At 42.5% G+C, this 24,266-nt stretch overlaps 1 protein-coding gene and 1 non-coding gene across 2 annotated transcripts; both read left to right on the top strand.

Moving 5' to 3' along the window:
- Positions 1 to 2,940: 2,940 nt before the first annotated feature.
- Positions 2,941 to 21,980, top strand: CLRN2 (clarin 2). Its single transcript, XM_003927461.4, has 3 exons — positions 2,941 to 3,294; positions 16,677 to 16,856; positions 20,978 to 21,980. Exons 1-3 carry the CDS (start codon positions 3,042 to 3,044, stop codon positions 21,241 to 21,243), a joined length of 699 nt encoding a protein of 232 aa, XP_003927510.1. The 5' UTR covers positions 2,941 to 3,041; the 3' UTR covers positions 21,244 to 21,980.
- Positions 21,981 to 23,281: 1,301 nt separating this feature from the next.
- On the top strand, positions 23,282 to 23,385 carry LOC120363835 (small nucleolar RNA U13). Its single transcript, XR_005579268.1, has one exon. It is a non-coding gene; the product is annotated as a small nucleolar RNA U13 (small nucleolar RNA).
- The last annotated feature ends 881 nt before the right edge of the window (positions 23,386 to 24,266 follow it).

The following is a 24,266-nucleotide window of genomic DNA, read 5'->3' on the forward strand; positions in this document are numbered from 1 at the left end:
TGAAACACCATAAAACATTAGTCCTCCTGGACCTCTGTGATTGCTAGTGCGCCCTCATTTGGCAGAATGTCAAAGATCCACTATGGAAGCCCACCAAATGGGCCTTTTTTCTTCCCAGAATTATTTTTATTTTTTTTATTGATACATGATAGATGTCCATATTTGGGGGGTATATGTGATACTCCAATACATTCATATAATATGTAAAGTTCAAATCAGGGCAATTGGGATAACCATCACTTAAACATGTATCTTTTCTTTATGCTAGGAACCTTCAAATTATTCTCTACCAGCTATTTTTAAATGTAAATCAATTATGGTTAACTATAGTCACACAACTGTTCAGCAGAACACTAGATCTTATTTCTACTATCTAACTGTAAATGCATACCCATTAATTCAAATGGGCCTTTCACCACATGCCACCCATCCCCAGACACAGATTCTGGCATTTTCTCCTTTGCTATTAGTTATTTCTTTCCAGGGCCTGTATCTCTAACACAGAGCCTCTCAACTACAGCACTACTGACATTTTGGACCAGATAATTCTCTGTGACAGGGGCTGCCCTGGGCATTGCAGGATATTTACAGCATCCCAGGCCTGTACCCTGTAGAAGCCAATAGCAAGCCCCTACCCCTCACTCATGACAGTCAACATATCTCCATGAGGAGGCAAATTCATCATTGTTAGAGGATAGAGGCAAATTCTTCATTGTTAGAAAACCAGAGTTCTAACAGACCTTCTTAATAGCAAGATCCTGTATTATATACATCTTTGTGCCACTTCCCACATACACAGAGCCTTGTACACAACAGACATAGATGTTTGTTCAATAAACTTGTGCCAGGTAAGGCACGCAGAAATACATCACTGGAGAAGAGGATGCAGCCAGCAGCACATTTTGTTGTCAGACGCTTCATTATCAGAAACAGAATTGCTAAGAAGCTGGATGGAGAGGACAGCACCATCTATTTAATGCCGGTTATATCCAAGGCACTGTGCTAAGTGATCTGCCTGTGCTGTTTCACTTTACTCCACACAACAATCCTATGCAGATTAGGAAACTGAGTCAGGAGAGTCTCAAACACTTGCCCAGAAGAGTGGGAATTTGAACCCAGGTCTTCAATGGCTATAGTTCAGCTTAACCACATCTTTGTTCAGCAAGGCAATGGCTTGTTGGGAATCAAGTCTTTCCCTTCAACTTTTTCTGAAAACAATAGCTTAACCCCCAACACACGAAAAGTTGACACAGCTCCATCACTGATGGCAGAAATATGACTCAGTGATATTTACGCATGTCCTGACTTGCCAAAGCATGCTTAATGTTAAAATAAGTATGTGAACTAACATTATTAATCACTTATTAATGTGCCAAGCAGTCTTCTGAGCCTCTTGTACATCTTATGTTATTTTTTACCAGAAACATATTTACTATTTCAAAGGCACTAGGATGAAAATGAGCTGTTGTAATTCAAAGAGCTGAATTCAGCTCCAGCACTCAGTTTTCCATGAGAGAAATAGCTAAAATCATACATCTCCTGTTTACCATCAAGAGTTACTGGAGCATCAGTGGTGAGCAAGCATATGGTAAAAGGATTTTGTACATGATAAAGTGCCACGCATCTTTATATAGAGACAGATCTCACTCTGTAACCCAGTGTGGCATCATTATAGCTCACTATAGCCTTGAGCTCCTGGGCTCAAGTAGTCCTCCAGCCTCAGCCTCCTGTAGCTGGGACTACAAATACATGCCATCATGCTCAACTATTTTTTTTTTAATTTTTTAGTAGAGATGGGATCTCACTACATTGCCCAGACTCAGAGATATTCATTTTTATCTCCATTTCTGTGGAGAGGCCACTAAAGTAAGCCCCAGTTATAAGGAAGGAAACTGACATTTCCATTAATATGTCTCTCTGCTTCCTTGGCACTCTCCAAGTCAGATTCCTGGGACCCCTACTGGTTAACAGTGCAGCTTCCTGAACCCGCCTCCAGGCTTCTGTGACTGAGAAAGTTTACTGCTCCACTTCTGCCCAAATTTGCTCCCCATAGATATGGCTAGAGTGACTGTTGCTAGTCTCACATGATGTTAAGTTGATATTCAGAAATAAGGTAAAAGTCAAAATGTAGAAGTTCACAGTATAAGATAGAAAGGAAAGAATATTTCATTCCTAGTACCTGCAGATTAAAAGGAAAAGCCAGATCTTCCACTATTAGAAGAGATCAGTCCCCCAGCAGTGTGGCTACTATTTGCTAATACACTAGAAAAACACTTTTCTGTCCCATTTCAGATAACGTAGAAGGAAGGGCAGCTGGGAAGAACGTTAAGTGTTGGGTTCCAGGCTGCCCCAACAGTCACAAATTCTGCGACAATTTTACCCCCAGCATGTTCACAAAGTGAGAAATTCATAAGGCTGTGTTTACACATTTTAATATTAAAGCCTCAAGAACTGGGGTCATTTGATGGTATTAATAACAGTCCTAAAGATTCTGACAGCAGTGACATTTTAGAGAAAGAAATGCCAGGGCACCCACCATGAGACAGATCGACATTTGATACTGCGCATTGCCGGCAATATTCAAGTGCTGATCATTCCATGTTTGTTTTCCTTCTTCCACATCCATTTTTTGAAATTGGTTTGCATCTCTTTATCATCAGAGCTACCTGGTTTTGCTTATTGCTAACTCCTTTATCATTATGAGGCCCACACCAGGGCTATTTAAATACTCGAAACAAGGAACAATTAAGCCCTCTGCTGAAACATTAGTCTAGGAGAAGGTATCAGGTTACTTCCTTCAGTAACACACTCCGCTACATAGTCAGGTGAAGATTGCCTCTGTAGGGGCTTCCGGATGTGGTTGTAGTAAACACGGGCTATGCAAGCTCACGCTGAAGGAGGACGAGGGGATGGACTTAAAGTCTTGAAACAGAGTGTTTCGGAAGAGCTGACCTTGGAGCAGAGCGTTGCCGAGTGTCCGAAAGATGTCAATGACCCTTGCTGCTGCTTGCACACCTTGGGGATGACCCGCACCCACTAGCATGCCTGGATGGTTCAAAAAGGCGTGGTACGGGCTGGCGTCTTTACTCAGCTTCTCCTCCTTCATCCTGATCATCGTTGCCCTGGTAGTGCCGCACTGGCTGAGTGGGAAAATCCTTTGTCAGACTGGAGTGGATCTGGTCAACGCCACAGACAGAGAGCTGGTCAAATTCATTGGGGACATTTACTACGGACTCTTCCGAGGGTGTAAGGTGCGGCAGTGCGGGCTCGGGGGCCGCCAGTCCCAATTCACAAGTGAGTATGATGGGGGAATGAAAGCTGATTCTAGACACTTATTTTTGTTAATGTGTAAGAGTGCTTATGTCTCCTTGTAGAATTTGTCTGCTGCCTCAATCTCAGACGTAATGTCAAGGTCCACAGTGAGCCAAGGGTTCTGGATCCACATCCATCTCTCCTTCCTTCTTTCCTTCATTCTTTTCTTTTTCTGTAGACGTCTATGGAAACATTAGAAATAAGGATTTGTGCATTTTTGCAGTTTTCCTCTTTTAATAATGACTATTCATATATTGAGGGTTTACATGTATCAGATATTCTACTACTACGCACTTCACACGGCTTGTCTCCTTAAAGCCTTACAACAAACTTGTACAGAAGGTAGTGTTAATGTTCCCATTTTCCAGAGGAGTACACTGAGGCTTGGAGAGGTTACATAACTTACCTGAGGTCACCCAGCCAGGAAACAGTAGAGCCGGACTCCAGACCCACGGCACGTGACCACAGCATGTGGGTGGAGACTGCCTGCAGAAATGAACCTTTGGGAAGCAGGGTGACCAATTCCATGAAAAACTTGGAAAACTTTATGTAAAAACTTTATAGTCTGAGGAAATGCAAAGGGGCACTGCGCCTAGGTTCTGGAATCAGACTACCCCGGCTGGAATCCCTGCTGGAAAGTTTACGGGTGAGACCTCAGGCAAGGCGCTTGCCTGCCCTCCATGAACGTGAGCAGGCACGGACTTTGGCTGGCTTTCAGTGTGGCATCAGAGCTGCTCAGGATGTAAGCAGAGCAGTCTATGCAAACAGGAATCCAAGCTGGGCTTTGGAACAGGCTTCTGGGGAGGAAAAAAACAAAATAGGCAATATTCTGCAAGCCATTTGCATCGATGAGATTGCAGGTGAAAACGGTGTCCCAGAAAACCGTAATTAATCAACACCATGCCAGTACAAGGTGATAAAGAATTGTATCCATTCCTTGATTTCCAAATTTCAGAATTGTACTACTTTATAGAAATCTGGCCAAGGTAAGTGTCTTATTAAATTTATAAGAACAAAAAGCTAGAACCGTTTACAAATGTAATACAAATTGTCATCATTGATATATACAAAAAATTGTATTTGTTATGTATATTCAAGAACTATGTCTCTGGACATATTTGTATATACCTAGCAATTAGATTAGACCCTGGATATTGGAAAAATAGCTACATCAAAATTATAACACAAAACTTGAAAATACACACACATAAGGAAATAAAAATAAAAGAAATGCTAAAAGCTAACCATGATGACTACATGGGCTACTTGATTCTGAACTAGATGCTGTTGCTATAAAGGATGTCATCGGGACCGTAGGGGCCGAGGGAAAACTTTCCCTTTGCACTCTGAAGGTTCTCTAAACAATCAACTGACAAAAGGCAGATTAATAGGAAAAATGGCATACACATTTATAAGCAGACACAGGGGAAAATCACAGAGTGATTGTCCACCATCTCAATGGGGTACAGATGCTTATATCCTCTTCATCTTAGAGGAAAGGGAGATGGGAAGTGTGGATGATTTTAGGGAACTAGTAACTTATTTTTAGGGGAATTCAATGGGCTTAAAGAACATACAATGGGCTGGGCCAAAGTCTGTTGGGCCCACAGAGCAGACATTGGTTTGTGACAAAATTCTGTCCAGCTGTGTTCACAGACTTCAGTCTTTCTTCCTGTGATATGGATACAATTTATGAACACTCAGGGAAGGGACCAGAGGTCTTTTTCTTTGGTGGGTCAGGACGTAGGCAGGTGAGGGAACATCAGAGAACAACCTCATCCTGTGCTTTCAGACGGACAAAGAATGGAGAGACAGGAGGGAGGAGGAGGCCAGAGAGACCTTGAGGCTTCCTCACAAAGCTTTATATTTTGGGGATATTGTTGAAACTTGAATGGGGTTGAAGCAGGATCTGCCTGGAGAAAAAGACCTCTCCGACACCGAACTAGGAAGGAAGAGGTGTTTTATTATGGCAGGGAGCCAGGCGACAATTCTTTGTCTAACAGCCAAGCTAGTTTAACAAAGAGAAGTTCTGCCTTTATATAGGCTTACATTACAGATATTACACATGAAAGGATCTTAGATTTACAGCCTTAGAGGTTACACGTGAAAGGGTCTTGGGTTTACAGACTTAGAAACTACATGTGAAAGGGTCTTGGTCGATGGAGGAGTGGGGTGGGAGTTTGATCCTGTTTAAGTAAAAACAATGCCTTCTGGAGAGATTCACCCATACTATGCCTGCTGTCTATAGGAAGGCGATTTAGGAGGTGTCAGTCGTCGGCCAGCCTTTTCTTCTATTGATATGCAGTGTGGGCATTTATTGCTATATTATTTTCCTCTAGAGGCCGCTTTAAATGTGTCTCAGAGATTCTGGTATGTTGTGTCTTCATTCTTGTTGGTTTCAAAGAACATCTTTATTTCTGCCTTCATTTCATTGTTTATCCAGTCAACATTCAAGAGCCAGTTGTTCAGTTCCCATGAAGCTGTGCAGTTCTGAGTTAGTTTCTGAATTCTGAGTTCTAACTTGATTGCACTGTGGTTTGAGAGACTGTTTGTTATGATTTCCGTTCTTTTGCATTTGCTGAGGAGTGATTTACTTCCAATTATAGAGTAGGTCAATTTTAGAGTAGGTGTGATGAGATGCTGAGAAGAATGTATATTCTGTGGATTTGGGGTGGAGAGTTCTGTAAATGTCTATTAAGTTTGCTTGGTCCAAGTCTGAGTTCAAGTCCTGGATATCCTTGTTAATTTTCTGTCTCGTTGATCTGTCTGACAATGGGCTGTTAAAGTTTCCCACTATTATTGCGTGGGAGTCTAAGTCTCTTTGTAAGTCATTAAGAACTTGCCTTATGTATCTGGCTGCTCCTGTATTGGGTGCATATATATTTATATCGTTTAGCTCTTTTTATTGCATTGATCCTTTTACAGTTATGTAATGTTCTTCTTTGTCTCTTTTGATCTTTGTTGGTTCAAAGTCTATTTTATCAGAGACAAGAATTGTAACTCCTGCTTTTTTTTTGCTCTCCATTTGCTTGGTAAATCTTCCTCCATCCCTTTATTTTGAGCCTTTGTGTATCCTTGCATGTGAGATGGGTTTCCTGAATACAGCACACTGATGGGTTTTGGCTTTTTATCCAATTTGCCAGTCTGTGTCTTTTGAGTGGGGCATTTAGTCCATTTACATTTAGGGTTAATATTGTTATGTGTGAATTTGATCCTGCCATTTTGATGCTAGCTGGCTGTTTTGCCCATTAGTTGATGCAGTTTCTTCATTGTATTGATGCTCTTTACCATTTGGTATGTTTTTGGAGTGGCTGGTACTGGTTGTTTCTTTCTATGTTTAGTGCCTCTTTCAGGAACTCCTGTAAAGCAGGCCTGGTGGTGATAAAATCTCTGAGTACTTGCTTGTTCACAAACGATTTTATTTTTCCTTCACTTATGAAGCTTAGTTTGGCTGGATATGAAATTCTGGGTTGAAAGTTCTTTTCTTTAAGGATGTTGAATATTGGCCCCCACTCTCTTCTGGCTTGCAGGGTTTCTGCTGAGAGATCTGCTGTGAGTCTGATGGGCTTCCCTTTGTGGGTAGGGTTTCTGCTGAGAGATCTGCTGTGAGTCTGATGGGCTTCCCTTTGTGGGTAATCCGACCTTTCTCTCTGGCTGCCCTTAACATTTTCTCTTTCATTTCAACGCTGGTGAATCTGATGATTATGTGCCTTGGGGGTTGCTCTGATTGAGGAATATCTTTGTGGTGTTCTCTGTATTTCCTGAATTTGAATATTGGCCTGTCTTGTGCTAGGTTGGGGAAGTTTTCCTGGATAATATCCTGAAGAGTATTTTCCAGCTTGGATTCATTCTCTCCGTCACATTCAGGTACACTTATCAAACGTACCCATCATCTCAGCCCAAAATTTCCTGAAACTGATAGGCAACTTCAGCAGTGTCTCAGGATACAAAATCAATCTGCAAAAATCACAAGCATTCCTATACACCAATAAAAGACTTAAAGAGAGCCAAATCAAGAATGAACTGCCATTCACAATTGCTACAAAGAGAATTAAATACCTAGGAATACAACTAACAAGGAACATAAAGGACCTCTTCAAGAACTACAAACCACTGCTCTATGAAATAAGAGAGGACACAAACAGATGGAGAAACATTCCATGCTCATGGTTAGGAAGAATCAATATCATGAAAATGGCCATACTGCCCAAAGTAATTTACAGATTCAACACTATCCCCATCAAGCTACCAATGACCTTCTTCACAGAACTGGAAAAAACCACCTTAAACTTCATATGGAACCAAAAGAGAGCCTAAATATCCAAGTCAATTCTAAGCAAAAAGAACAAAGCAGGAGGCCTCACACTACCAAACTTCAAACTATACTACAAGGCTACAGTAATCAAAACAGCACGGTACTGGTATCAAAACAGAGATATAGACCAATGGAATAGAACAGAGGCCTTGGAGGCAACACAACACATCTACAACCATCCGATCTTTGACAAACCTGACAAAAACAAGCAATGGGGAAAGGATTCCCTTTTTAATAAATGGTGTTGGGAAAACTGGCTAGCCATGTGCAGAAAGCAGAAACAGGACTCCTTCCTGACACCTTACACTAAAATTAACTCCAGATGGATTAAAGTCTTAAATATAAGACCTAACACCATAAAAACCCTAGAAGAAAATCTAGGCAAAACCATTCAGGACATAGGCATAGGCAACAAAAAGCAATGGCAACAAAAGCCAAAATAGACAAATGGGACCTAATCAAACTCCACAGCTTCTACACGGCAAAAGAAACAGTCATTAGAGTGAACTGGCAACCAACAGAATGGGAAAAAATTTTTGCAGTCTACCCATCTGACAAAGGGCTGATATCCAGAATCTACAAAGAACTAAAACAGATTTACAATAAAAAAAAAAAAAAGCCCATTCAAAAGTGGGTGAAGGATATGAACAGACACTTTACAAAAGAAGATATACATGAGGCCAACAAACATATGAAAAAATGCTCATCATTACTGGTCATTAGAGAAATGCAAATCAAAACTACATTGAGATACCATCTCATACCAGTTAGAATAGCGATCATTAAAAAATCTGGGCCGGGCGTGGTGGCTCATACCTGTAATCCCAGCACTTTGGGAGGCCGAGGCGGGTGGATCACGAGGTCAAGAGATCGAGACCATACTGGTCAACATGGTGAAACCCCGTCTCTACTAAAAATACAAAAATTAGCTGGGCATGGTGGCGCACGCCTGTAGTCCCAGCTACTAGGGAGGCTGAGGCAGGAGAATTGCTTGAACCCAGGAGGCAGATGTTGTGGTGAGCCGAGATCGCACCATTGCACTCCAGCCTGGGTAACAACAGCGAAACTCCGTCTCAAAAAAAAAAAAAAAAAAAATCTGGAGAAAACAGATGCTGGAGAGGATGTGGAGAAATAGGAACATTTTTACACTGTTGGTGGGAGTGTAAATTAGTGGAAGTGTAAACATGTGGAAGACAGTGTGGCGATTCCTCAAGGACCTAGAAATAGAAATTCCATTTGACCCAGCAATCTCATTACTGGATATATATCCAAAGGATTATAAATCTTTCTACTATAAGGACATATGCACATGAACGTTCATTGCAGCACAGTTTACAATAGCCGAGTCCTAGAACCAACCCAAATGCCCATTGATGATAGACTGCACAGGGAAAATGTGGCACATATACACCATGGAATATTACGCAGCCATCAAAAACGATGAGTTCATGTCCTTTGTAGGGAGATGGATGAACCTGGAAACCATCATTCTCAGCAAACTGACAGAAGAACAGAAAATCAAACACCACATGTTCTCACTCATAAGTGGGTTTTGAACAATGAGAACACATGGACACAGGGAGGGGAGCACTACACACTGGGGTCTGTTGGGGGGAAATGGGGGAGGGACAGCAGGGGCTGCGGAATTGGGGAGAGATAGCATGGGGAGAAATGCCAGATATAGGTGATAGGGAGGAAGGCAGCAAATCACACTGCCATGTGTGTACCTATGCAACAATCTTGCATGTTCTTCACATGTACCCCAAAACCTAAAATGCAATTAAAAATAAGAATTAAAAAATTTTTAAAAAAGAAATACAGTGTGGGAGTCAAGGGGGAGGTGATTCTAGTTGCCTAGATCTCCTTCCTCAAGGTGAGAAGATTAAACAGCTGTCACATGCCAGCATTAACCTAATGACCAGACTGCTGCCATTCCCAGCTCACAGAGTAGGAAGCTGTAAACATATGCATATTTTCTTTGAGTCTTGGAGGAACTCTATAAATACTTCTTGCCTTCCTCCTCCTTCCTTCTTAGAAGGACACTATGGGAAACATTTCCCTGGGTTCGTCTAACATGGTCTGGTCTGGAAAGCGTCAGAACCCTGGCATAAAGGTCATTTTATTCTTGTCCCTGGGTCGGAGCGTATTTGAGAAGGTTTTGTTTCCTGCTGGCCTGGGGTTGTCCCAAAGGAGGGCCTAGAAACATCCATCCACAGTACCTTGGATATGATTCTCTTTCAAAGCATTCACGAAAAGCCTGGGGCCAGGTTTGGGGTCAGGTTCCTCCCATGCTGGGCTGGCTTTTCACCCTGAGACAGCTCAGGGACACTGACGTTACAAGGTTCTCGAGTGCCAGTCTAGTCTCTTTTAGATGCACAGCTTTTAATTCTACCACAGTGTTACCTCCAGGCAGCTATGGGGTATATCAGAGCCTACCACAATCTGGAGTGTGTGTCCCCTGGAGTCTCTTTCTGCTATTCACTACTGAACTGTAGGAAAAAAAAATCCCTGCAGTTGCAAATCAGTGTAGGTGGGCACACGAGTGAAAGTGCTTTGTAAACTGTGGAGTGGGGAGGTTTTATTGGGTCTTCTTCCCAAACAGCCTCTTTTTTTAACCACAGAGGTCTCCCCAAAAAATCACTTCCCACACCAATCATGGAGAACATCAAAGAACTATTCATCACAGAAATTAAGGTCCTTTTTTAATACCCAGACCCTATGAAATAAAAACAAGTCAGCATGGCTGTTTGGGTGGCTAGAGAAAGAAAGAGACAAACATTACTTTAGCAGCATCCACACATTCAGTTGTACTGTAGAGTATTTACAGACCGGGCTCTTAGGAAAACAGAGATGAATAAAACAGACCAGTGCCTGCCCTAGAAAAGCTTACCAAATGGCTGAGTGCAGTGGCTCATGCCTGTAATCCCAACACTGGGGGGCCAAGGTGGGTGGATCACCTGAGGTCAGGAGTTCAAGACCAGCCTGGCCAACATGGTGAGACCACATCTCTACTAAAAATACAAAAATTAGCTGGGGGTAGTGGCAGGTGCCTGTAATCACAGCTACTCCAGAGGCGGAGGCAGGAGCATCGCTCGAACCCAGGAAGTGGAGGTTGCAGTGAGCCAAGATTGCAGCACTGCTCTCCAGCCTACTAAAAAAGAGTGAAAAACCTGTCTCCAAAAAAAAAAAAAAAAGAGAGAGAGAAAAGCTTGCCATCTGATGAAGGAGAGGCACAGAACGCAGTATCTCAAGCCACTGCCTTGTAGTTCATTTCCTTCCTTTTTTACTATACTAGAGAAGAGATTTTATCATGTTCATTTTACTGATGAGGAAATTAGAGATCAGAGAAATCAATACATAAACCAATTTCTTTAAAAGCACCTAATGTAGGCCGGGCGCGGTGGCTCAAGCCTGTAATCCCAGCACTTTGGGAGGCCGAGGCGGATGGATCACGAGGTCAAGAGATCGAGACCATCCTGGTCAACAAGGTGAAACCCCGTCTCTACTAAAAATACAAAAAATTAGCTGGGCATGGTGGCGCGTGCCCGTAATCCCAGCTACTCAGGAGGCTGAGGCAGGAGAATTGCCTGAACCCAGGAGGCGGAGGTTGCGGTGAGCCGAGATTGCGCCATTGCACTCCAGCCTGGGTAACAAGAGCGAAACTCCGTCTAAAAAATAAAAATAAAAATAAAATAAAAAAATAAAAAATAAAAGCACCTAATGTAATAGATTGCTTTGCAGCTTTCAGTTCTCTAGTTCCTCTCTACTTCCTACCCCACAGGTATTCCACTGGTGGCCAGGACCTGGGTTTGACCTCAGATGTCCTGCTTTTCTTATTTGCCCTGCTGGGGCAAAAAGAACTGCCAGACCTCTCTCGGATTAGAAGCAAACAAATTTGCATTTCTCTGATGACCAGTGATGATGAGCATTTTTTCATATGCTTGTTGGCCTCATGTATGTCCTCTTTTGTAAAGTGTCTGTTCATATCCTTTGCCCATTTTTGAATGGGCTTGTTTGTTTTTTTCTTGTAGATCTGCTTTAGTTCTTTGTAAATTCTGGACATTCTACTACAAGGACACGTGCACACGAATGTTCATTGCAGCACTGTTTACAATAGCAAAGACCTGGAACCAACCCAAATGCCCAACGATGATAGACTGGATAGGGAAAATGTGGTACATATACACCATGGAATATTATGCAGCCATAAAAAACGATGAGTTCACGTCCTTTCTAGGGACATGGATGAACCTGGAAACCATCATTCTCAGCAAACTGACACAAGAGCAGAAAATCAAACACCGTATATTCTCGCTCATAGGTGGGTGTTGAACAATGAGAACACATGGACACAGGGAGGGGAGCACTACACACTGGGGTCCGTTGGGGGGAAATGGGGGAGGGGCGGGGGGTGGGGAGGTGGGAAGAGATAGCATGGGGAGAAATGACAGATACAGGTGAGGGGACGGAAGGCAGCAAAGCACACTGCCATGTGTGTACCTATGCAACAATCTTGAATGTTCATCACATGTACCCCAAAACCTAAAATGCAATTTAAAAATAAATAAATAAAAAATAAATAAATAAAAAATAAAAAAATAAAAATAAAAAAATAAAAAAAAAAAGAAGCAAACAAATTACCTAATAGTCTTAGGTGCTGATAGAACAAGTTAATGAATTCTGGTATTCAAGTGAGTTAGCACTAATATGAACGAAACAACTGTATTTATTCAAGCTCAAAATAAGACCTCCAGAATTCAAGAGACTCTGTGTTTAGAATGTTAAACCTCTACTTATCTATGCTTTCTGATTTTTCTACTCTAGCCCTGTAATAGGGTAGGTAAGCTGACATTTTCTTGTTGTGGGAGCATGGCTAAGCTATTTCACTTCTCCAAGCCTCAGTTTCCTCATTTGTAAGAGTGAGAGAGGGTGTCCATGAGCTACAAAACAAAGAATATGTGTAAAGCCACCAGCATATAGTGTGTACCCCACATAGGTGTCTATTGTCACTTATCACCATGAATCATGTGCTTTTAGGGTCATGGATTTCAAGCTGGAAACTTTTTTTTTTTTTGAGATGGAGTCTCCCTCTGTTGCCAGGCTGGAGTGCAGTGGCACGATCTTGGCTCACTGAAACTTCTGCCTCCCAGGTTCAAGTGATTCTCCTGCCTCAGCTTCCCAAGTAGCTGGGACTACAGGCACACATCACCACGCCCAGCTAATTTTTGTATTTTAGTATAGACAGGGTCTTACGATGTTGATCAGGATGGTCTCAATCTCTTGACCCCAGGTGATCCACCCACCCTGGCTTCCCAAAGTGCTGGGATTATAGGCGTGGGCCACAGTGCCCAGCCTTGAAACTTATATTTATTTATTTATTTATTTATTTTTTGAGACGGAGTTTCACTCTTGTTACCCAGGCTGGAGTGCAATGGCGCAATCTCGGCTCACCGCAACCTCCGCCTCCTGGGCTCAGGCAATTCTCCTGCCTCAGCCTCCTGAGTAGCTGGGATTACAGGCACGCACCACCATGCCCAGCTAGTTTTTTTGTATTTTTAGTAGAGACGGGGTTTCACCATGTTGACCAGGATGGTCTCGATCTCTCAACCTCGTGATCAACCCACCCCGGCCTCCCAAAGTGCTGGGATTACAGGCTTGAGCCACCGCGCCCGGCCGAAACTTATATTTAATTCACAGTGGGAGACACCCAAAACTCTTGGAACATGAGTTTCAAATACGAAGGGCAAGTGAGCAACAGCTTTCCAAGGCAGCACTGGGGATCAGGACTAATGCAGAGTCACCCCTCAGGAAGAAAGTCTGATGCATTAACACTCCTGAGGAAAGATTCAAATTTCTATTTTTTCTTCTTTTTTAAAATAATTTAATTTAGGGACAGAGCTTTGCTATATTGTCCAGGCTTGTCTCCAACTCCTAGACTCAAGCAGTCCCCACATCTTGGCCCCCAGAAGTGCAGGGATAACAGCCATAAGCCATCAGCCCCAGCCTCAAATTTCTAAATAACGACGTATATTAAAAAATAATAAGGCCAGGCGCGGTGGCTCACGCCTGTAATCCCAACACTTTGGGAGGCCAAGATGGGTGGATCACCTGAGGTCAGGAGTTTGAGAATAGCTTGGCCAACATGGTAAAACCCCATCTCTACAAAAAATATAAAAATTGGTGGGGTGCAATGGCATGCACCTGAAATCCCAGCTACTCAGGAGGCTGAGGCAGAATAGTTTGAACCCAGGAGGCGGAGGTTGCAGTGAGCAGAGATCACGCCATTGCACTCCAGCCTGGGTGACAAAAGTGAAACTCTGTCTTAAAAATAAAGTAAAATAAATAATAAAATCTCAATGAACTATGAGGTCCTGAGCCTTGAGTTATGGCACATGAATGTGGGGGTTGAGTGAGGTTTGCTCTTTGCCAATAAGAATTTTTTAAATATAATTAATGCTCTTCCTACTATGACGGCCAGGGACTGGGAACTCTTTACCACCCTCTCCACCATCACTCCATATGCCCAAAATTCCCTCTCCCCCATCATCCTAATATGGTTATCGCTCAATTTTTTAAAATCAAATCTGGATATGGGATTAATCATTATGTGGATATGATTCTTTCTTTTAAAAAGATGAATTGTGTACATTATGTACATTATGGGTACCTTAATTTATTACATCAATCTATTCACATATTGTTTTTTCTTCAATCTTTTGCTATTGTAATGAATATCTAATATTTCATCCAGCCTTTGAGCACATGTGGAAGTGCTTCTGGAAAACAAATTCCTAGAAATGAATTTGCTTTAATAGATATCACCAAATTGCCCTCTAACAAGGTTGCATGAATTAATATTTGTGAGATTTAAGAGTGCCTCTTCCTTACACCGTTGTCAACACAGTGTGTTAGCAAACATTTTGATCTTTGCCATTCACATAGGTGACTCTTTTCTATTTTAAGAGTTTGGTGAGCATTACTGTGTTAGTCATGTGTCCTAAGGATTGCCTGGTCAAGAAAGGGGATAATGAAACAATTTAAAAATCAGGCACAAGTGGCCTGGTGTGATGGCTCGTGCCTGTAATCCCAGCACTTTGGGAGGCTGAGGCAGGGGGATCACTTGAGCCAGGTGTTCAAGACGAGCCTGGCCAACATGGTGAAACCCTGTCTCTGCTAAAAATGTAAAAATTAGCCAGGCATGGTGGCGGGTGCCTGTAATCCCAGCTTTTCAAAAGACTGAGGCATGAGAATCGCTTAAATCAATGAGATGGAGGTTGCAGCAAGCCGAGATGGTGCCACTGCACTCCAGCCTGGGTGACAGAACGAAATTCTGTCTCAAAAAATTAAAATACATAAAAATCAGGCACGAGATACTGTGTCTAAAACAAAAAGGGCTGGGGGTTTGAAAAGAGAAAAAAAGAAATCTAAGTGACATTAAGGTGGAATAGAGAACAGAGAAGAAAGACGCATTACAAAGACAAACTCACTGGAAAAGAGCTCACCTTCCAGGGTAAAGTTTCCAATGCCGATTAAATAACCATAGAGAGATAAAAATAAATGGAAATTCAGAACTGAAAGAAAGATCAGACCTCACAATGTAAATGTGGAGTGCCTGAGAACGTGTGAGTGGAAAGGTATTCAGCAGGAACCTTGGAGCAGTTGCAGAGGAATGAGTATGCTCAGAAGTTCTGAGGCTTTCATAATGTTCAATTCTTCATTTATAACTACTAAACATCATGACCTGAAACCACCCATACTGTTGTGAACAAAAGTTCTCAGAAAAGGAATTTGGAGGAAAGACTTTACTCCAGTTAACAGTTTGCAAACCAAGGAAACACAGCCTCTGATGTAAAAGGAAGGTGCATTCCAGAGAAAAAAGGGAAGGTTCAGGTTTTATAGCAAAGGCTCCCACCCAGGTTCCCAATCAGGTCTGTTTATGCAAATAAAGGATTCAAATTCACTTAGTTCTGATTGGTCGATACAGCTAAGCCCTGATTGGTCATTTCAACTGAGCCCTGATTGGCTGAGGCAGATCCCAAAGAGAAAAAGGTGTGGGTTTTTAAGGAACTCAGAGGATGTGTGTGACTCCCTAGTCAGTAAATGACCACTTGGCTCTATTTTAAATTTATACCCTGTTAACCACTCAGGATCTATCTTGAAGGACTGGCTCTTTCAAGTTCGCATTTGTTCTCACAGGTCTCATATATTCTCATTGAACTATGATCTTATATAGAGTTTAGAGTTGCCTTGCCCAAACACAAGCAATTTAATGTCTTGAAGCCTGTGAGTAAAGGGAGTTAATAAAATCTACTGCATGTCTTTGTCATGGGCATTGAACAAGATGACAGATGTAAAATGTTTGGCCCATGACTACACTTAGTAAATGTTGATTATCTCAATCCACATGCAGGAATTACTAATCCCATTGTACTGATGATGAAACTGAGGCTTGAAAAGTCACATGACTTTCCCAAGACAGTCAAAATAAAAACAGCAATAACCACAGCTGCGATTTTTGAGAACAGACTTTCTCAGGCAACATTTGAGCTACTCTATTACGTTATGCCATTTCACCTTCACAGCTGGTACTGATGACAAACAGAGAGAGAGCAAATATCAATTAAGATTTCACAAACTTATTTTGCCGTATTCATAAGGCAAATTAATATTTTAATAAAATATTGTGCAATGTGAGAATCATGTGTTTTTCGTACATGGGAGTGAGCCAGGGTCTACCTTGCTGAGTCACTGGGGCCTGTGTGCATCAGTTCACATCAGATCCCAGAGCTTCGAGCTCAATGCAGCTTACATTGACAGCCCCAGGGCACATTTTGATTTTGTGTCCACTCCAAGGAAGAAAGCTTATCAGTCAACTGGCAAGCATGAATCTGGGGGCCATGAGTTTATCTCAGGAAGTCTCCTGCTGTTTGAAAACCCCAAGCTTGCCCACATCCCTGTCTATCTAAGGCTTTATGGGAAGCAAGCTTGGGCTTTATGAAAGTGAGTCTAGCTCTGACATTGAAATAGCGGCTGTGTCTTGTCTCCCCAGTCTTCCCACACCTGGTGAAGGAGCTGAACGCAGGCCTTCATGTGATGATTCTGCTGCTCCTCTTCCTGGCCTTGGCCCTGGCTCTGGTCAGCATGGGCTTTGCCATTCTCAACATGATCCAGGTCCCATACCGGGCAGTCAACGGTCCTGGGGGCATCTGCCTATGGAATGTCCTGGCAGGTAAGAAGTCCCTTAGGGAGAGAAAATTGTGTCCACATCATCACAGGGCTGGGCTCCAGGTATGTGGGCAGAAGGTGGGAAAGGAATTAAAATTCCCCACGGAAGCTTTGACTTTCCTGGGTCTAAGACCTTCTTGATATGCGTAGAATGAATGTGCTCTTTCTTTTCTTTTTCTTTTTTTTTTTTTCTGTTTTTTTTTTTTTTTTTTTTTTTTTTTTTTTTGAGACTGGGTCTCACTTTGTCTCCCAGACTGGAGTGCGGTGGTATAATCTCAGTTCACTGCAGCTTTGACCTCCTGGGCTCAAGTAATCCTCCCGCCTCAGGTCCCCCAAGTAGCTGGGAATACAGGCATGTGCCACCATGCCCAGCTAATTTTTTGGGTGTTTTATAGAGACAGGATTTCACCATCTTGCCCAGGCTAGTCTCAAACTCCTGAGCTCAAGGGATCCATTCTCTTTGGCCTCCCAAAGTGCTAATGAATTTCCTCTTTCAGTTGCAGAGTCTGTCACAATAAAGAACCATCTTATTAGAGTACGTCAATGGCAGAGGACTTAGAGCGGTTGAAGAGATGGGGTCAGAGGAGAAGACAGAAGACAGAGAACTGGAAGTAGGGAGAGGAGGGGGCCCTGGGACGTGGAAAGAGTTGGAGCTGGTGCTGCAGTTGAGGCTGGGTGGAATTCCACAGACGGAAAAGAAGGGTAGTGTGAGCAAGAGGCCATTAGTGGAAGGCTCCTCCATTCAGGCTCTGGGTTGAGAAGGGGAAATGAATGCCATCTAGCGGCCAAGGTCTTTGGTGTTCCCCCCACACACACCCGGGCATATTAACGCAGACAGGGCTCGCTGGCTGGCTCAACTCTCCCTCCTCCCACCTCCCCAGCACCTTCACTGCACCATGCCCTTAAACTAGATGCAACTTACTGAGCAACCACAACTAGGCATGGACCTGGGGATTTTGCACGCATTACTTCATTTAAATCTCATCGCACCCCTATAGGAGGTATTATTAGACCCACGTTTACAGATGAAGAGCCTGAGACTCAGAGAAGTTAAATAGTGGCATGCACAGCAATGAGTAGCAGAAGTGGTAATCCAACCTAGGTATAACTGATTCTAAGCTTTTTTTTTTTTTTTTTTTTTTTCTTTTTTGAGATGAGTCTTTCCCTGTCACCCAGGCTGGAATGCAATGGCATGATCTCAGCTCACTGCAGCCTCCACCTTCCAGGTTCAAGTGATTCTCCTGCCTCAGCCTCTGGAGTAGCTGGGACTACAGGCCCCTGCCACCATGCCCAGGTTAATTTTTTGTATCTTTAGTAGAAACGGGTTTTGACCATGTTGGCCAGGCTGGTCTCGAACTCCTGACCTTGTGATCCACCCACTTCAGCCTCCTAAAGTGCTGGGATTACAGGCCTGAGCCACCACTCCCAGCCTAAACTCTTTATTTTTCCTTAGATCCATATTCTCATTTATGACCATCATGACCTATATTCCAAGCCAAAAACTAAAAGATTTGCATGTGTGTGCATGCATGTTGATTTGGGAGTATGTGGATGCACAGAAATTAATTCACATTTAGTTATGCACTTAATACATCATCTAAAATAAAAAGAATCTTGTGAAATAAGGGCTGTCTCAGAAAACTCAGGTCAAATATTCAAGGTACCATTAGGACAATAATCCCTCACTATGATTACCTTATACAAGCATATCGTAAAATGTAAAAACAGGTAATGTTATTTTATTATGTATTGTAATGTGTATCAAGAAATCAGTTAGTATGTATTCACCTTTGTTTGCAGATGGTAGCCTGTAGGAGTGTTTACATACATGGCTCACTCTCATCTAGACTACAGGTGTCTTCCTTATCTGCATGAATACTCACAGTGGCTGGCATGTAAAAAGTGCTCAACCTTGCTTATTAAGTCAATGCAGATCTCTGTCAATTTCTTTCATCAGAGAGACAACACTCTCAAACTCTAGTGATGAGAATATTAGCAACAGGCAAAATAGCCTGGGCAACATAGCAATATACCATTACTACAAAAATATATAGTAAAAAAAAGTTAGTTGTGCATGGGGTCAGGCACCTGCAGTCTCAGCTACTTGGGAGCTGTAATCCCAACACTTAGGGAGGCTGAGGTGGGAGGATTGCTTGAGTCTGGCACATCCAGGCTCCAGTGAACCATGATCATGCCACTGCACTCCAGCCTCAGCCAACAGAGAGAAAGCTTGTCTCAAAAAAAAATAATAAAAACAGGCAAAACTTAATGTCTTTTGACAAAACTTTATTTCTTGCCACTGAGCTTAAAAGAAAAAACACTGTAGTATCAAATGGCATAAAAAGTTGAATACCCTTTGACTAAACAGTTCCACATAGGGATTTATGCTAAGGAAATACTGAACAAGAGAACAAAGATGTACATAAAATAGTATTTGCTGTAGCACTTCATAATAAAAAATGAGAAGTAATCTAGACATCCAGAAATAAGGTCATGCTGACATAAATTATAGTGTGTGACCTTATTCCTATAATTTAGTAGAAACTTACATAAAAAATACTTACATAAATTATGGTGTGTAATGCATTAAATATTATGCACTCATTTAAGGTCATGTTGTAGACCTGGCACGGTGGCTCATGCCTGTAATCCCAGCACTTTGAGATGCCGAGACAGGAGGATTGCTTGAGCCCAGGAGTTCGAGACCAGCCTGGGCAACTTAATGAGACCTCATCTCCACAAAAAAACAAATCAAAAAATTAGCCAGGCATGGTGGCATGCACCCATGGTCCCAGCTACTCAGGAGGCTGAGGCAGGAGGATCATTTGAACCTAGGAAGTCGAAGCTGCCGTGAGCCATGTCATGCCACCGCACTTCAGCCTGGGTGACAGAGCAAGACCCTGTCTCAAAAACAAAAATAAAAACAAACAATAAAGTCGTACTTTAACAGAAGATTTAACAACATGGAAAAATATTCAAGTGAGGGGAAAGGAATCAAATTTAAAATCAAAGTAAGAGCCCAATAATACTAATTTTGTTAAAGAGAAAGAAATGTGAAGTAAAAGACTAAAATGTTCAAAGTGTTCATGCTGGCTTTTAGAATAAAAGTAAATTTGTTTATGATTTTTGGAAAAAAATGTTCCCAACTTTTTCTTCAATGAAGACATCTTTTAAGAAGTATCATAAATGTGTTATCAAAGATATTAATTAAAATCAAAAGCAGAGGAAGAAGGAGAGAGAGAGAGAGAGAGAGAGAGAGAGAGAGAGAGAGAGAGAGAGACAGACTCCTCCCAGAAGGTCAAAGTTTCAAACAAAACATAGAGAAGTAAATGAAGTTTGGAATCCTTCCAGTTTTCCCCTTCCTCCTTTCCTCCTTCTATGAATGGTTATCCTTATCCTTAAGCATGGAAAGCGGATAATAAACAGTTTTTCTTACATCTTGCACATAGCCTTCATGGTCTTCATAGAAATCCTAATATATTTTAGACAATGAACTTCTCCAAATGTGGATCCCTAGGAAAGATGGTACTGGGTAAGGGAAAAAATTGGAAGGGTGAGCCGGGCAAGGGGGCTCACACCTGTAATCCCAGCACTTTCGGAAGCCGAAGCAATGGGATCACTTGAGGTCAGGAGTTCGAGACCAGCCTGGGCAACATGATGAAACCCCCCACCTCTACTAAAAATACAAAAATTAGTGGAGTGTGCTGACAGGCACCTGTAGTCCCAACTACTTGGGAGGCTGAGACAGGAGAATTGCTTGAACCCAGGAGGTGGAGGTTGCAGTGAGCCAAGATTACACCACTGCACTCCAGCCTGGGCAACATGGCAAGAATCTGTCTCAAAAAAAAAAAAAAAAAAAAAAAAAAAAAAAAAAAAAAAAAAATTTGGAGGAGTGGAAATGCAAAGTTGATCTGATATAAAGCATATTCTCTCTTTCCGTGCACAATCCTGCCTTTCTCCTTCATATTGTGTGGGCTATCTCTCACATTTAAAAGCAAATTAAAATTTATGTTGTCCTCATAATTTTTTTAACCCAAAGCAAGTTTGTCACATGTGCCACCTCTCATAGAGTTATCACAGTTGCCAAAAGGAGCCATGAATGAGGGTGACTTTTTTGGGTTTCAGGCGGAGTCGTGGCATTAGCCATCGCCAGCTTCATGGCTGCAGTGAAATTTCACGACCTGACGGAACGCCTCGCCAACTTTCAGGAGCGGCTCTTCCAATTTGTGGTGGTGGAAGAACAGTACGAGGAGTCATTTTGGATCTGCGTGGCCAGCGCTTCGGCCCATGCCGCAAACTTGGTCGTGGTGGCGATCAGTCAAATTCCCCTCCCTGAGATTAAGACCAAAATGGAAGAGGCCACAGTCACAGCTGAGGATATCTTGTATTAATAGCCTTCCCCTGCTCACACCCTGTCTGAAGTCAGTTCTGCGTGTGAATGGAGGCCTCATGTTTTTGCAGCCTTCCCTCTCTGTCATGGCCACGTTCTCAGCAGTAAGAAGAAGGATGTGCTGGGGCCGGAAAAGAAAAACTTGCCCAGAATCCCCAGCGTCCTTGGATTCCTCTCTCATGACCTTGGAGTTCACGTTGCAGCTGGAGACTGCCACTTGCCAGCTGTGTATGGCATTGGACAACTCACTTAATGTCTATGCTCAGTTTCTGCATTTGTAAATGAAGCACGGTAACAACTTCGCAAGGCTGTTGTGAGGTTTAAATGGGTGATGATATTGCCAGCTTCTGCACCCTGCAGAGCACTTGACAAATATAAGAGACTACAGGCTTCTATAAGTGTCTGCAGAACCCTGGTCTATTCCACACAATAGTGGGCTGGTGAATGGGGAAGAATTCTAAGAGAAATATGATACTGTTCCTGTTCCTTCCCTCCAGAAACACCTCATCTTTCCACATGACCCAGGACTTAGCCACAATAACACTAAGAATGAAAATAACTGCCATTTGCTGAGTGGTGACTATATGCTAGACACTGTTCTAATTCATTTATTAACTCATTAGGTCCTTACGACAAACTCGGAAAGTAAGTACTATTTTAGCCTCATTTGCAAATGAAGAAACTAAGGCGTGGAGAGGTTGGGTAACTTGCTGAGATCGGGAATTTAACCTAGGAAGTCTGGAGCCAGGGTCTATACTTTTCACCTATGCTAATCTGTTGCTTGATACACAAGCAATTGCAATGCAATGTGATAAATGTCATAACATTATTAGGTTGGCGCAAAAGTAATTTCTGTTTTTGCCATTAAAATCATGGCAAATAACAGAACAGCCATAAGGGACTGAGGAGGGAATTAAATCTTGGGGATGGAATGTGGTTAAAGAGAGTCTCACAGCGTGAACATTTGATCTGAGCTTTGAAAGATGAGTAGACTTTTTCCAATGGTGAAGGAAGCAAGGTTGTAGAAGGGCATTCCAGGATGCATCCGTAAGTAGGCTGGGCAAGGGCGTGAAATTACCAGGAGGTCCAGGAACCAGGAGGGCTCATGCCTGTAATCCCAGCACTTTGGGATGCTGAGGTGGGTAGATCATGATACCAGGAGTTTGAGGCCAGCCTGACCAACATGGTGAAAACCTCGTCTTTACTAAAAATACGAAAATTAGCTGGGCATGTTGGCATGCATCTGTACTCCCAGCTACTCGGGAGACTGAGGCAGAAAAATTGCTTGAACCTGGGAGGTAGAGGTTGCAGTAAGCAAAGATCTGACCACTGCACTCCAGCCTGGGCAACAGAACAAGACTCCGTCTCAAAAAAAAAAAAAAAAAAGAACTACAAGGAGGGCTTAGAAGCATGTGGGTACTCAGGGTGTGGGTTCTCTAATCACCTGTTGGAGAAATCCAGCCGTTTTGTGTTTGCTTTTCGTAAGTGCCACCAGAATGGTTAATTTTATGTGTCACCTTGCCTGGACCACAGAACCGAGTTATTTGGTCAAACACTTCTAGATGTTTTTTCAAAGGTATTTTTGATGAGATTAACATCTAAGTTTGAGTAAAACAGATTACCACTACAATAGGACGGTAATTCCCTCATCCAATCAGTTGAAGGCTGTGATAGAAAAAAGGCCTAGCTCCCCTGAAGGAGAGGGAAGTCTGCCAGCAGATTATTTTTGGATTCAAACTGCAACTGTCACTGGATATCCACCCTGCCCACCTACCCTGAAGATTCTGGTATTGCTGGCCTCCTGAATCATGTGAGACAATTCTTTAAAATAGCCCCTACTTTCTCTGTCACTCTATAAACACACACACACACACACACACACACACACACACACACACAGAGCCTGTTGGCTCTGTTTCTCTGGAGAACCCTGACTAATAGGTACATAACTCTATCAACTCATTTTCCCATGCTGCTAGCTGGGATGAACCTTTTCCCAGGTTTCCTATCCTCCTGCCATGCAGAAGTTATCTAATGCAATCCTTTTATAGCTCATGAGCATGATGACTGGGTTTTCATGCATGTGTGTGAGATGTGCCACCCTGGAAACTTGTTATGACATTGGCACATTACCTGTCTGACCTGAAAAAAAAAAAAGAAAAAAAAGAAAATTTTTTTATTTTTAAGATGGAGCTTTGCTCTAGTTGCCCAGGCTGGAGTGCTATGGTGCTATCGTGGCTCACTGCAACCTCAGCCTCCCAGGTTTAAGCAGTTCTCCTCCTTCAGCCTCCCAAGTAGCTGGGATTATAGGTGTGCGCCATCACACTCAGCTAATTTTGTATTTTCAGTGGAGATGGAGTTTTCACCATGTTGGCCAGGCTGGTCTCGAACTCCTGACCTCAAGTTATCCCCCTGCCTCGGCTTCCCAAAGTGCTGGGATTACAGGTGTGAGTCACCACAGCCAGCCTAGGAAATTTTTTTTAAGTTATCTAATCCCCCAAATCAGCTCCATCTAAAATGACACCTGATTTGTTGACTTCAAGAAGTGCTCATACATTTCTCTCTTCTAAATGCTTGTAATTCCTGCTGGGCTCACCTGCCCCTTTCAGCCCTCTTTCCACATCCCAGGCATGGCTGTGGCACTATTTAGTGGACTGATGTCACTCACCAAAGATGCAGATGGCACATGGCTAGAAGAGACAGTTATGTGATAGGAGATGGATCCAAACGATAGTGACAGATGGCCAAGCTGTCTTGAAAACCAGAGGAAATGTCAATATCATATCAAGTTTCAACACAAAGTCTTGCCGATGGGTTTTTAAAAAATCAACATAAATACAGAAAATCTGACGATAGATTATATCACAAGTGTCTGAGGATCTTGGTACATTTATTCATTCAACAGTATCAATACTGATCTAGGTGCTGGGACTAAAGCAGTGAACTGACAAAAATCCCTGCCCTCCAGACATTTCATACTCCCAGTAGCTGGGATGATTCATACTGAATGGGCTTGTGATGGAA

The sequence above is a fragment of the Saimiri boliviensis genome, chromosome 3, assembly GCF_048565385.1.
Source record: "Saimiri boliviensis isolate mSaiBol1 chromosome 3, mSaiBol1.pri, whole genome shotgun sequence".
In the NCBI taxonomy this organism is placed as follows: domain Eukaryota; kingdom Metazoa; phylum Chordata; class Mammalia; order Primates; family Cebidae; genus Saimiri; species Saimiri boliviensis.